At 41.5% G+C, this 15012-nt stretch overlaps 1 protein-coding gene across 8 annotated transcripts in view; it reads left to right on the forward strand.

Moving 5' to 3' along the window:
* WDFY3 (WD repeat and FYVE domain containing 3) overlaps positions 1–15012 on the forward strand; it is a 153114-nt gene that overhangs the window by 134450 nt on the left and 3652 nt on the right. For all 8 annotated transcript variants that reach the window (XM_066318052.1, XM_066318045.1, XM_066318048.1 and 5 more), the window contains 16 exons: positions 269–323; positions 677–796; positions 1484–1601; positions 2739–2845; positions 3376–3529; positions 5127–5218; positions 5548–5760; positions 7452–7599; positions 8412–8566; positions 8847–9005; positions 10312–10491; positions 11540–11722; positions 12316–12412; positions 13444–13773; positions 13968–14079; positions 14396–14593. In XM_066318052.1, the coding sequence (XP_066174149.1) occupies positions 269–323; positions 677–796; positions 1484–1601; positions 2739–2845; positions 3376–3529; positions 5127–5218; positions 5548–5760; positions 7452–7599; positions 8412–8566; positions 8847–9005; positions 10312–10491; positions 11540–11722; positions 12316–12412; positions 13444–13773; positions 13968–14079; positions 14396–14593 (2421 nt within the window). The remainder of the gene's footprint in view (positions 1–268; positions 324–676; positions 797–1483; positions 1602–2738; positions 2846–3375; positions 3530–5126; positions 5219–5547; positions 5761–7451; positions 7600–8411; positions 8567–8846; positions 9006–10311; positions 10492–11539; positions 11723–12315; positions 12413–13443; positions 13774–13967; positions 14080–14395; positions 14594–15012) is intronic.

Here is a 15012-nt window from a genome sequence, read left to right on the forward strand (position 1 = left end):
TTGGAGTGCTGAAGCCGTCAGATTTATCCAAGTTGTTAAAAATATTTTACTCATCAGCCACCACTTGCACTGAATTGCATAATTAACATGCATAATTTTTACAGTATGTGTTTAGAATTCTAAAAAAAAGTACTGCTAAAGCAAAAAGGAACAGAGACATGTTCTTTTAATTGTTGCAATTTATAACTTTTAATCTTGAAATTTTGGGTTGTCTTGTAACCCAGCTCTTACTGCCAAGTCAAATAATTCACTTTCTTCTTCCCGCTAGGTCTGGCTTGCTTAGCACTTTAGTGGGAGAAAAATCTGTTACTCAAAGATGGGAAGTAAGTATGAAAATGTTGTGGCAGTTTTTTGTATTAAACTCCACATTTTGTTGTGATACATAAATAATCAGTACACATAAGTTGCATCCTCTTATTTTAACAGGTGGGACATAATGTTATAAAAAGTGTATCTCAGCATTTAATTTTAAGTATTTCATGATGCCATTATCAAATAGGAAGTGGTTCTACTGTAGAAAATGCAGGGGGAGAGCTGTAGTAAAAGTAGACCAAGCATTGCAATACTGAAGTAAGTTTCTAAGTTTGGGGAGGGCTGCACTTTGACAGTCTGGCAGGTTGACATTTGATTGTTGTAAAGTGGAAACTTTACTGTGCTCTTATCTGTCTTCCTTAAGAGAGGAGAAATCAGTAACTTCCAGTACCTGATGCACTTAAACACTCTGGCTGGCAGATCCTATAACGACCTCATGCAGTACCCTGTCTTTCCCTGGATCCTTGCAGACTATGACTCAGAGGTAAGTAAAACATCTTGTCAGCCTTGTTAGTAATTCTTTATAAGTAGGAGGCTGCTGTTTGGTTTCTCCCACTTCCCAACAGGGAGGGTATTAGAGAATCTTGGCTGTGCTGATTTTACAGATGTTGGTCTGTGCACAGGTGAGGGCTGGGATCCGGAGAGACATTTGCCCCTCTGCCTTGCAGCAATTCCTGTAAATGTCTGCATTAGCTTTAAACTGAGTATCCTGAAGTATGCTAAGCCCACAGAGAAAACATCCTTGTCCAGAAGACTGTGATGGGAGGTCCTATGAAACCTGGCCCCACAGTGAAACAATTTGCTTTTGAAAAAGGTGAAACATCCTGTTAATGCTTTTGTGGACAGCTATTGCCACTAACCAGACCATTATCTAAAATATTGTTAGGGGGCCTGTTGAGTATTTGTAAAAGAATTAGGGGGAACTGGGGACAGGAAAAGAGGAGCAAGGCAAAAGTTATGCAGAGCCCAGATGTGATTTAAAATAAAACACGCTGGCTCTCTTGCATCAGACTGAGGGACTGTTTTAGGCATATCCAACATTGCACTTGCTGTGTGTGTAGAAAGCAAGGATAACAGCCTTAGGAGGTAGGTGGTGTTAACTGTGGTAATCAGCAGTGTTGACAGGATGTGGTTTAGTTTTATAAAATTGTTGTCTGTTGTATTTTTAAAGGAACTGGATCTTACAAATCCCAAAACGTTCAGAAACCTGGCCAAGCCCATGGGAGCTCAAACAGAGGACAGGTTAGCCCAGTACAAGAAGCGATACAAGGATTGGGAAGATCCCAATGGTAAGTAATAATCCACCCTGAAAGAAGAGGAGAGGAACATGTGCCTGTCATCATGGGATTGTCATCACAGATTTTTCTTAATGTGGGTGAAGAGATCTGGATATGGATGTGCAGAACTCTGCCTTGGTTTTTTAGTGACTGTCCAACAAAGACTAAATTAGAACAAATGGACATTGGCTTTCCTTCTGTGTTGTTTGTTTTAAATCCAAATGACAGCTTTGTTTATACGTAGAAACAAAGAACAGTTGCACATTTAGGTGAGCTTAACATTATCTATAGACTAGAATGGGCAGGCATGTGAAGCACACAACCAGCTGTGTCTGCTAATACAGTTTGATTGCTGCTGCATGAAAAGTAATAGTACAAAGAATGCAAATGCGTCTGCATTGGCAGTATTGTAGCTTTTTCCTTTCTAAACTTCAAGCGTGTGTTTTTTTGGCTAAGGAAACAGCAGCTTCTTAGCTAAAAAAGCCTTAGAATGAGATGCAATTAACTTACCTATTCATGATTTTAGAGCTTCCTTATATGTTGAAAATAAAACTTTTGTGTTTGGCAAGACAAATTTTGTTGTGCGCTTTCACTGAAGATAGAGGCCTGTTTAACTACTGCAGTGCTGTTCTGTGTGAAACAGCAGTAGGTGGTAAAGACATTTATTTCTAGAAACACATCAGTATTTTCTAAGTGTGCCTAGGCAGATGTTTTGCCAGGAAATTAAGAAAGTAAAAGCTGTCCAAAATCTGTAGGTAACAGTTCTGATATGTATTTCTGCCCAAGATTTTAATTCCATAGTAAAAAGTAAGATGAAAGATTAAAAAAAGATTTTTTTAAAAAATGATTCTTCGGCAGAAATCTCCATAGTTGCACTGCAACATTTCAATTAGTTAAAATAAAAAATGACTAAGCATTCAGTACTGCTTTGCAGAACCCTGTTGAATTAGGGCTACTGCTGTGGCAGCTCAAACTCAAATGACAAAACATAAAGCTTTGACATCTGAGAATGAAAATTACAAATTCCAATTTTAAATGTGTCCAAAGCCACAGAGTAATTAAAATACAGTGTTAATTTTTTTTTCCATTAGTACTGATTCTGTCGCCTAACTACGTTTTTTCTCCTATGTTTATGATTTTAATCTGCAGGGGAAACTCCAGCTTATCACTATGGGACCCACTATTCCTCAGCCATGATTGTGGCTTCCTATCTTGTCCGGATGGAGCCTTTTACTCAGATTTTCTTACGGTTACAGGTAAAAATTACATCACCTCATTTCAAGTTTTCTTGCCTGCTGTGTATTTCAGACATCGCTGGGAAATAAGATCAGTCAGCTTTGTTTTCATCAAATATCATAGAAGAAATACCTTTTAGCTGAGCTCTTGTTGCCAGGCAAGTTTTTGATGTGTCTTTTAAAAAGACATGATGGAATTCACCTTGGTTTTTTTCCCTTGTGGTTTGAACATTTTTCTGAATGTACACAAAACAAAGTATCAAGCAGACAAAAACCAAATTCTTATTGTGAAAAATATTTTGCTGTTTCTCTGAAAGAGACTCAACTTGAAATCAGACAGATGACTCTTTTCTTGAAATTCTGCATACCTGTATCTATATTTTCCGTTATCACGTACCCGAAAGTAACGCAGATGGGTCGTGTGAGAGAAAGAAACGTGCCATGTTCTAGTGTCTCCATTGGGCAGAGGATGTTGTGATTTGCCTTCCTGGCACGGGCTGCCCTGCTGGGGGCTGCTGTGCCACTGACCTGCTGCTCTCTGTGCCCGGCAGGGCGGGCACTTCGACCTGGCTGACCGCATGTTCCACAGCGTGCGCGAGGCCTGGTACTCCGCCTCCAAGCACAACATGGCAGACGTCAAGGAGCTCATCCCAGAGTTCTTCTACCTCCCCGAGTTCCTGCTCAACTCCAACAATTTCGACCTAGGTAAGCGGTTAGAGCTTGGTAGCAGCGCTGTGGGCGGGAGAAGAAAGCCAGACTTCAGATAGCTTCTCAAGCAGTGAGTGTTCATTTTAAGCAGTTAATGCAAAGCGTCTTCTGAGAATTGCAGAACTAGTTAGTCCTGGAAAGGACAAACTAGTTTGATTGGAGTAGTGTTTTTTTGTCAATTTTGCGGTTTTTACCAGTTCAAAATCCACAGATAATCGTGTTTTACTTGGAGTTTCTCTGCTTTGCATTTTTCTTCATGTAACCTAATCAATGACAGTGTTCACCATCTTCATTGTTCATTTTTTTAAGCTTCTCAAAATCTGTTTGACAGATCTTCACTTTTAGAGCTTCGTTTGAAAATATTCCTAAAGGTTTTTTGAGTTGTCACAGCTTTTGTGACAGTGGTTATTCAACAGGAGTCATGTAAGAGACCTGCTTGTTGGAGATGCATGTAACTTATTATATGTCACTCTTAATAGTTGCATTAAGCTCTTATGTTCTGAGCTCTGTGCTGTGAATCTAATAGCAATAATAAAGATTAATCAAATCATAGGTTTTAATGGCCTCTCAAAGCCTTTATTCAAAATCTATTGTAAGAAATTGGAAGCACAACCTTACAAAAAAATAAAAGCAGAACCTAAAGAACACCCTGAAAAACCTCTCCCAGCTGTATTTTGCACAGAAGAATGTGGGTATTGCTGAAAAAATATTGAGCTCTTATCCACTTACCTTTGTATCTGATAATGTTGGACTGTAACAATTGGAAATTCTTCACTAAACATTTGGACCAACAATAGAAAAGGTTTTTTAGGAACAGTTGTCAAACACTAAAGTACTTTTTGTGGTAATTTGTAGCAATCCTGCTCCCCTTCCTCCCAGGTGAAAAAGTAGAAAAATTTGAAATTTGGTGATGCAAGTAATGTTTCTGTTGGAGCATTGCATTTAGTTTTTGTGTGCTCCTGTAAAGTTGGCAGTTTGTTGGTGTTCCTCTGAGTTATATGAAGTGTGGAATTGTCTCTTGACAACAAGTGAAACAACAAGAATATAACTGGGGAGTTTTACCAAATATATTTTTGGTGATCACAGCATGCCACCATTTAATGTCCAGAGTGAGAAAGGGGCTGTCCAGGACAAGGTGAAAGTCTTGTGCCCAAGCCATGGGCACATCAGTGGAATTGCCAGTATCCTTGGGCATGGAGCCTGTGGGGGATACCAGTTAGCTCTGCACTGTTAGGAAATGACAATTTGGCTACACATCACAGGAGTACAGGCTATTCTCAGGAGTAAAATGACAATTTCATTCTGTGATTAAACACTGTTCTTCTCTTCAGAAGCCTTAGTGAGGAGTATTTGGATTCATTCTCCTGAAAGCAATCTTACATGAACAATTGAGGCAGAATTTTTCACGTTTTATTGCCAGACATTTTAAACCAAGGTAGAATTTTAAAGGAATGACTGAAATGGCTTCCTTTATACATAAAAGATACTAGAATTTGATTTTTTTTCCACTTTTTTTTTTTCACCTTTCCTGTTGCAGTTCAGTTTCAGTGCTTCTGTCTAAATTTTTTCCTTCTTTTTGTTTTGTTTTTATTAGGTTGTAAACAAAATGGCACTAAACTTGGTGATGTAATACTCCCTCCATGGGCAAAAGGAGATCCCCGTGAGTTCATCAGAGTCCATCGGGAGGTAATTTGACTTTTTTGACAGTAGAAGAAGTCTGTTGGGACTTTGCACTGCACATTATTCCAAGCTCAATTTGTGCAGTCAGGCCAGTCTGTGAGTTCAGGGTTGGTGTCTGATTGTTGCCAAGGTCTGTAAGAGCCAGTGTTTCCCTCACCTCCCCTTCCTTTCTGGCTACAGAGTACTTTGAGGCAAGACTTGCGTCAATGAAAAGCTTTATCAAAATGTAACAAAAATATGTTAAATCATGTTCTGCATTTCTCCTTGTGGCAAGTGTAGTAAACTCAACCAATGAGCAATTTGTCTCATTTTAATGCGTGCCTTCTGAATTTCAGGCTCTGGAATGTGACTTTGTGAGTGCTCACCTGCATGAGTGGATTGATTTGATCTTTGGCTATAAACAGCAAGGTCCTGCTGCAGTAGAAGCTGTAAATGTCTTTCACCATCTCTTCTATGAGGGACAAGTGGACATATATAACATCAATGATCCCTTAAAAGAGACAGCTACCATAGGATTCATTAATAACTTTGGACAGATACCAAAGCAGGTATACCCTTTGTAGAATTCTTATTTTCCAGTTAACACTCAAAGTGAAATGGGTTAATATAAAACAGGAAGGTATTTTAGGAGTGAGACTTCTCGGGAGTGTTTATTCATAAATATTCTTCCAGCGATACAAAATCATTTATGTTCCCATCCTAAATGGCACAAAGATCGACTTGGGCTTTGCTTGTGAGATTATGAATGTCTTTTTTTCCCCTTTACATCCTTAAAATAAAGGCATAATAAATTATGGCTCAAGGCTAAAATCAGCATTAAAAAAAGGGAAGTATGTTCCTACTGCGAAGTCATAGGGAAGGAGTGAAAGTGCAACTTCAAAGTAATGCCTAGTGCTAAGGCATTTGAAGTTACCCTGTAGTAAAATTATTTTTATAATGACTTCTGCTCCTTTTTTTTTACCCCAGTCTCATGAGTGATTCACTCTTGGACAGCTGTAGTTAAGGAGCTATAAAGACCCATTTTTGGTGCAGCTTTCAAGTTGTATTCTCTTCAAGAGACTACATTAAATAATTCAGTGCAATATTAAATCTGGCAATTCAGGTTTGGGAGGGTCAAAGTTTGTTGTTTTGGTTTGGGTTTTTTATTGGGCATTCCTTTCGAGTGTTTTTGCCATCCAGTGAAAATCTTAAATGTCATTGATGAGTATTTCCAATCCTATATCTGGTAGAAGCCACAGATACCTTCAGCAATTTGCTGGGAACTCAAGCCATGTGTTGGAAACTCTAAACTCAGCTCTCAGCAAATGTTTCAGAATGGTCACAGGATATTTCCTGTGGCAAGCCACTTAGAGCTGTCTCTCATTGCTTGGAAGAAAGGCTAAGAGCTGCTCATCTGTCTTCTGTGGCGTTTCTCCTTTCCCTTCCTTTCTCTCTCTCAGTAATCTAATTATGTAGTGGCTGTAGGGTTTTCTCCTCTTATGCAATAGCTAATCCCTGTGTTGTGATGATAATCAGACGTGGCCCAGCTAAAGCCAGATGGACAGACAGGTTTCTGGGGCAGAGGGCAGGGCAAGAGAAGAGCATTGCAGCTGAGTCCAAACTCTGCCTGAGTCCTCAGATGCCAGTTAGGTACAAACCTGTGGTGAAGTCCACCAGGAGTTGCACGATGCTTTGCTACAGGAAAGAGACTGCAATAAACTTGAGAAACTGAAAATTCAAGGCTTTGGTGGTGGCGAGTGCTCTTGGAGCACGTTTTTATGTAACTGTAGAGTTTTGCTGTTCATCTGTTACTTTCCATGGGGGATCCAGGGCGGGCTCTCTCAGTGACGCGGCTGCTGTGCATTTTTGCACTCCTTCCCTGCACAATGTAACATGTATCTTCTTTCTCCCATCTCTTCCACTAGTAATGTGCCTGTCAGTTTGTGTTTGTAGTTTAAAAACTTGTTAAAACAAAGCATTGCAGAGCTGGTGCTGTGTTTGGAAGAGGGCTCTCACCGACTCTGTGAGAGTACTGAGGGGACAGAGCAACTTTGCTCCTTGTTGGTTTTCATATTGTTTGTTGAAGGTTTTATAAATGTTCACCATGAGTTATTAATGAATACTGAGAGCAGTAAAGTAAAATTTGCTGACCTGCAGAATATTTAGAAGCTATAATGGACATCTTTATATGATCTTTTTAAGCTTGTGCCCTTGGAGACCTATAATTTTTGATGATCATTAGTTTCTTGATGAATTTCAGCTCTTCAAAAAACCCCACCCACCAAAGCGTGTTAGGAGCCGTCTGAATGGAGAGGCTGTGGGGACCTCTGTGCCCCCTGGTTCCACAGGTGACAAGATCTTCTTCCATCATTTGGACAACCTGAGGCCATCTCTTGCCCCAGTGAAAGGTAAACTTTCAACCCACAGTAGTTAGTGCTGTTGGTTTGCCCAGGCATTCAGAGTTTCAGCAAGATAGTTCTTTTCCACCTTTTTTCTAATATTCTTACTGCCCGTAGTTTTGTGGGGGAGACAAATTCAAAATATCCTAATGCTGTACAATTGGTCTTAGTTACCTTAAAGGAACTTGGAAAACACCGTAGCTTCATCAGTTTAATATGACATTTTTTAAATAGAGGGGTAAAATGGAGCCCAAGCACCTCTTTATAGGTTTGAATTTAACAAACAACATTCAAACAAAATATGTTGTTTCTGGGCCTGTGATAAGCCTCTATTTTTGTGATTTTCACAGCAAAAGGATTATTTATCACAGTGCCGAGAAATACTAAGGAGTGTTGTCAGGAAAGTGTGGTGTTGGTAGCTGCACTTAGAAAAAAGAAAATGGTTTTTGACTTTATATCTGACATTGGACTGAACAAAACTTAATTGTCTGCAAGGCAGGTAAACACTATACAGGGTTTTCTTTCCTAGCTGAGTGATGGAATCTGTGGCTCTGTGCTGTAAAGAGAAGAACATTGAATTAAATGGGGCATAGCAGGACTTAGAGAGAAGACTCTTAAGTCAGGAAATTAGAAAGCACTGATCTAAATTTGGCTCTACATTTGTTAGGAATGGAGCAAAAGTTGCCATCACTGCAGCTGAAGCAAAGAATGTATAAATAGCCACTACAGAGACCTTGCTTTGTCAGAGCAGCAGGTACTTAAAGGGATCACATAGTATTTGTCTCTCCCAGCAATAAAACATAACCCATCTTCTCTTTCAGAGCTCAAGGAGCCTGTGGGGCAGATAGTGTGTACTGATAAAGGCATTCTGGCAGTAGAACAGAACAAGGTTCTCATCCCACCCACATGGAATAAAACATTTGCCTGGGGCTATGCAGACCTCAGCTGCAGACTGGGTACCTATGAGTCAGACAAGGTAATCTGAAATTTCTTCCAGCAATTAGTACTCAACAGTGTAAAATAACCTAACAATGGACATTTATTTCACATGTGAATGAAATAATCTCCTGCTGCATCAGTTTTATTGCTCCCTCTTGAGGATCTTCATCAGAATGCTGGCAGAATAACTGTTAACTCATAATAGTTTTTAACCAGGTCTTAGTGACTTAATGCGTGCAAGGTGGCAGCCAGGTTTTAAATTTTTATCCTACAAAGTACTAGTTCTGCAAGTCATTCTTTCTTTTCTGCATTTTTAGGCCGTTATTGTTTACGAGTGCTTGTCAGAATGGGGTCAGATCCTGTGTGCCATTTGCCCCAACCCCAAACTAGTTATCACTGGAGGAACAAGCACAGCAGTGTGTGTGTGGGAAATGGGTGTCTCCAAAGAGAAAGCTAAAGCCCTCACACTGAAACAGGTAAAATACAACAGAACTGTCTTCCATGTCAATGATGTTATAGATCAAAGTAATTCTGTAATGAGTGTTGCTCACCTTCGAAGCCATGAGTCCAGCAGATCTCTGGAGAATGGAGTAGTTGAGGTAGTGATCTGCATTGAAAGTGGGCAAATTGCATCTTTAAAATTGCACTGTTAAGAATAGTGGGTCGCCTGGAGCCTTCTGGAGAGAAAGGGAATTCAGTAGTGATGTTAACGAAATCATACAGGTGAGTTTTGTGAAATGATTTGCTTTGTAGTGTTACGTGTAATACCCCCATCTAAAAACTGTATCAGGAAGGACAGTGGGAGGAGGCTGCCTTAAAGATTAGTTTTCTTCTTTTTTTAAAAAAATTAATTACTTTAATTACAGCACTTTTTAATCTAAAACAAGCACCCATGCTTTAAAGTCAGCTGCAGCTAAGTGCAGAGTAAGTTTTCTGTGTTTACTAAAAAAACCAAACCCATCAAGTGTAACCAAAAATACCCAGCTGCAGCTAAGTCAAAATATTCTAGCAGCTCTGTATCATTGTTATAGTTTGTGTAACTGTCCCATTAGCATCTTAATAGCAGGACTCTTCTTTTAGAGGAAGTCTTTTCCTCAAATTTATGAAAAGAAATTTAGAAAATTATTTAATAACTTCCCTTGTGCAGTAGTCTACTGTCCAAAGCTGTTTTTCTGAAGTATTTTACTTAAAAACCATATAAGATAAAACGCTACTGTGAATTTTGGGAGAGCATATTTGTATTCAGCAAGTTTTATTTTAACTGAGTAAGGTGCAGTAATCTGACTGTATTTCAGACTCTTTCTCCAATAGTTAGATGAAGCCTAAAATGTATCAATAGGGCCTAATATAAGTAGATGCTCAAATTTTTCTCCTCCTTCCAATTGACCTTGCCTTTTTGGTTACAACTCTTTCTTTTCTCTTTTGTCTTCTCTTAGTCATCAGCAGTTGCTATATTTTCAGAATGTAATTTCAGGTGCAGCCTGGAACACTTTCTGACCTTGTAAATAGGCTCCTGATGAGGAATGAGGTTTTCTTCAGTGGAAGGATCTGTAAGATCAGACCCTTGAAATTTTAGTTTGTCAGAGTTCTTTTTAAATAGAAAAAATATTATTTTACCATTGTCAGTTATGGAAATAGTTACCAACTGAAGACTTACAAGGTGGCTGCATCTCCTGGCAGGATATTCTGGTAATGTTATCTGAATCTTTTAGGTAGGAGGGTTTGATGTGGAGTTCTTGTGCTCTCCTGATTCCTGCTGTTGCTCCTGCCTGTGTTTTGCAGGCCCTGCTGGGTCACACGGACACTGTCACGTGCCTAACGGCGTCGCTGGCGTACCACATCATCGTCAGCGGGTCCCGGGATCGCACCTGCATCATCTGGGACCTCAACAAGCTCTCCTTCCTCACCCAGCTCCGAGGGCACAGGGCTCCCATCTCGGCACTCTGTATCAATGAACTGACGGTGAGAGCCAAACTCCGTCCACCAGGCTGCACTGGGAACGGTAGCAAGAGTTGGAAATTATTAAACCAGAGGAAAAATAAACACTAGGCTTTCCTGTTAATTTGGCAGAACTGTTATAACTCATTCAAAGACTGATTAACGACTGGTTTAGGGATTAATTTGTGTCGTTTATCCAGAACTTTACATGGGTGCATTCCATGCAGAGTGACTTGAGATCAGAAGAGGTTATTAACAGTGCTGGAAGCAGTATAGTTAGTGTGACAATCCAACTGAGCTGCCAGACCTGCCACAGGAGCTAAGAAGAGCTTTTCATACATGACCTTGGTTGGCTTCTCTTGTCTTAAGCTAAATTTAAAGGAAACAAGGAATACCTTGGGTGAAAATGCAGTGTCAGTTGTAGTGGAAACAAACATCTCCTAAAAGCTTCTTTCCCTGGTGGTCCTGTGAGTTGCAAGTCCCATTTATCCAGCTCCCGTGTGTGGCCATCAGGCCTGGATGGACCCTGCTGTAGTTGGAGCAGATGCAGTGGTTGAAATCAAGGCAAGAGAGGGCAGTAATGCAAACAGGGGGTAGCAAGTGGCAGGTTTTTAACTGATGGTGGTCTGGTTTGAAGTGCTGCCAGTGCTTTAAGCCGCAGCTCCTGTTTCCCTCTCTACTAGCTGGGATGGTTCCCAATAAGGAAGCAAATGAAATTTAAGGTGGGACATATTTGTGAAAATGACTGGGATCAACATGAGCAGTCTTTCAAACTGAAAGTACTAAAAATAAGCTGTTGGACTGTTATGCTATGAAAAGTGGAGGAATTGGTCAACTCGTTCTATGCTGTAAATAGAACCAATAGGTTGCTATTAAATGCAGTTTTCTAGGTAGAGTTTTTAAAAAATGCATATAATCCTAAAGGTTTCTTTAGCTGGCTAGATTCCTTTTGAATAGAACTTCCTGAGAAGTGCCAGCCTTGCAGCTTGACTTATAAATGAGCTTGACTTTGATTTTTTGCTGAAGAATACCTGCAACTTTGTATTGAAGCCTGTGTTATTTGTCTTTGCAGGGAGACATTGTATCATGTGCTGGCACTTATATCCATGTGTGGAGCATTAATGGCAGCCCTACTGCGAGTGTAAACACCTTCACTGGCCGAAGCCAGCAAATCATGTGTTGTTTTGTGTCAGAGATGAACGAGTGGGACACCCAGAACGTCATCGTAACGGGGCATTCGGATGGAGTTGTTCGGGTAAGTACCAGGAATCTCTGCCTGGAAAATAAAGTTTATGCCTTGGTGGTAATAGTGTTTAGACAAGTCATGTCTATCCAGGACAGCACAGTGTCCTGGCCAGGACCAAAAGCAGTGCTACTTGGGAGTTTCACCTGAAAAGCTCTTTCTCCTTTTTGATGCCCCCATTGGGATGTGGTAAGCAGCAACAGTCAGCAGAGCATGCGTTTTCCTTCCTGCTCTGTTTTTGGTCACGAGCTTTTGTGCCTGGAGACTGTTGTTTTGGTTCATCATCTTAGTTTCATACACCTTGAGACAATTCATTTTGCTGCCTAGAAAGAAAAGAGAAACTTGGTGTAATTTCTGATCTACAAGTCTAACCCAATTTTCAGTACTTTTGGTGTGCAGCCTTAACCAGAGTCTGGTCAGGCATGAACACAGATATCCTCTTATAGTCTCTGGTCCTCAAAAACAAGGTTTAGTGTTGGAGATGTGACCTGCCTTGCGTACAGTATGAATATACAGTTCTACTAAGCCATTTGAACTCTACAAGTAGCTCAGGAAAAAGCCAAAAGTTTAGTAAGTGCCACTCTGTTTATCCCCTGTCCCTCCAGTTCTGGCGGATGGAGTTTTTGCAAGTGCCAGAAACACCAGCTCCAGAGCCTGTGGAGATGCTGGAAATGCAAGAGGATTGCCAGGAAGCACAAATAGGTATGTTTCCTGACAAGTGGTTGGTGTTTCCCTCTTTTATCTGATCTTTGCTATAGGTAAGGGAAGTCCTGTGGTTATGCAATGCAGAATGGAATGATGGAGATTTTATCTCATCCTCAAAAGGTAGTAGACATCCAGTGGGCACAATGAACAGAGGACCTCAGTTCTGTGTTCACCACCTTGCTTAAGGTAGTTTCATATTGCTACAAGTAGGAAAAAATGTTGCCCATCGTGGCTTTTTTTTTTTCTATGAAGGTGGAACTTTTGTCTGTATTTGTTTCTGCTGTTGGTACACTCAATGGTTTGTCCAAAACCTAGATATTTTTTAGTATGAAATGGAATTATAGCATAACAGCTGAGCTAAATCTGGAATGGATGGAGCAGTTTAAACAAGACAAACAATGATATCCCTTTCTGCTCTTGGAAGATTTTGGTCTGTGCTTTATGGTTGGGTTTTTTAGCCATCTCATCTTCCTCTTTCCCTCTTCATATTGAAGATATGATCTGGATTTGGATCTGAATCTCGTGATACTCATTAGTAATTATTATATAAATAGAGCTTTTGGTTATTTTCGGTGTCACTTGAAGTATAAATGTCTTTGGTAATTGCTTTTTTGCGTTAACAAGTCCTGTTAATAACAAGTCTAGATCATAGTTTTCGGTCAGTTTCAGCATAGCTGACTCTGCTATTTGTGTAGGTTTTCCTGAAAGGTTTTGCTGACTTGAGTGTTTCTGAAGTTCTTGCTCCTGTTGTCTGTCATAGTCATCCTCAGAGGGACTATTGTAGGAAATAGCCTCAGCTAAGAAGGGTCATTCTCTGGCAGCAGAAGAAAGTGCAGAAAACATGACTGGTATGATTCCTGGCAGGAGCTGAATCTCTGAAAGGCTCAGAGGTGCCTGTGTGCAGTGTCCCTCTCTCAGCAGTGTTGGTGCCTGTCGGGTTGCCGGCAGTGCAGCAGCAGAGTAAGGAAAAAGCTCAGGCTGTGAGCAGGCTCACTAACAGCACCTTGTCCCCTGTTGTGCCCATCCAGGGCAGGAAGCCCATGAGGAGGACAGCAGTGACTCCGAGGCAGACGATCCATGCATAGGGCAGGACACAAAAGTGCAGGAGAGCCAGAGCCAACCAGGCAGCACCAGCCACAGGCCTCGGTCATCGTCAGCCAGAGCAGCAGCAGCATGGTCGGCAGACAGCGGCTCCGATGACTCCAGGCGTTGGTCAGACCAGCTCAGCTTGGATGAGAAAGATGGATTTATCTTTGTCAATTATTCGGAGGGACAAGCAAAAATGCATCCCCATGCTCAGGTTAACCACCCCCACCCCAGCTATGCTGAAGCACGGCACTACAGCAAGCTCAAACCAGGTAAAAGAAACTCTGCACAGCCCTCAGTGGTATTCCTGAGTGAAATGTTGTAGAAAAAGAGAAAAACTTGAACCTCTGAGGGAGATTTTGTTCTTACTACAAAGTTGCAGCTGCAAGTATGTTGGGGGAGGAGGGAACAAAAGTGAGAAGGAGCAAATTTGTTTTATCCCCTCCCACTTCCCACTCGTTTGTAGGATACAGATGGGAGCGTCAGCTGGTGTTCAGAAGCAAACTAACTATGCACACGGCATTTGATCGCAAAGACAACGCACACCCAGCAGAAATCACTGCGCTCGGCATCTCCAAGTGAGTAACTCCCACACAAGGACTTCAGACATCTTTGGATGTTGTCAGCAGGCAGCGGTACCATTGTTCATAATGCTGTTTTCTGTTTGGGGCAGCCTTCTTCAAGGGCTGGGATAAAAACACTGAAGAGAGGGAGACCTGTTCAGCTGCACTGTGTTTCACAGAATGTTGCAGCTCCATTTCTCACTTAGAGCAGGGTAATTGGGGCGCTAGTTACCACACCAGTAGTTCACCATTTTACATTCTCTGACGTGTAAAATCAGGCATTGACGGCTGTGCCAGAGCTGTTGCAGGACCGTTTTGCTCTTCGTTGCAGGGACCACAGCAGGATCCTGATCGGGGACGGCCGGGGCAGGGTGTTCAGCTGGTCGGTGAGCGATCAGCCAGGCCGCTCCGCGGCCGACCACTGGGTGAAGGACGAGGGCGGCGACAGCTGCTCGGGCTGCACCGTGCGCTTCTCGCTCACCGAGAGGCGGCACCACTGCAGGAACTGTGGACAGCTCTTCTGCCAGAAGTAAGCGGCCGACAGCCTCCTTTGGGCTCTTTTCCATATAGCATTTTAGGTGGGGTAAAGCTGTGAAATACCGCAGAATTCTGATGAAAGGTTGAGGCTGCTTAAACTGTGTGCAGGACTGTGAGGATGCAGATTTAGGGGCCACTAGCGGGCAGCCTTGGACAAAATGTATGACATAGAGGATATGTGTGAGCTCTCCTTACCCACAAACTGAAGTGCAAATCTCCTCTCTGATCCACTGGGTCAGAGATTATATTTCTGGTTTTATATGTCTGAGTCTAAACTGGTGACAACAGCTGTTTTTAAGCTAGCTGTCACACAGTCTCACTGCATTGACTCCGTGGTGATCATTTGAGTTAAATTCTGCTTCTGTCACACTGCATTGCCTCTCCATGTCCAGGTAAGTTAGTACAGTTTTC

Source organism: Sylvia atricapilla, chromosome 4, assembly GCF_009819655.1.
Source record: "Sylvia atricapilla isolate bSylAtr1 chromosome 4, bSylAtr1.pri, whole genome shotgun sequence".
Classification (NCBI taxonomy): domain Eukaryota; kingdom Metazoa; phylum Chordata; class Aves; order Passeriformes; family Sylviidae; genus Sylvia; species Sylvia atricapilla.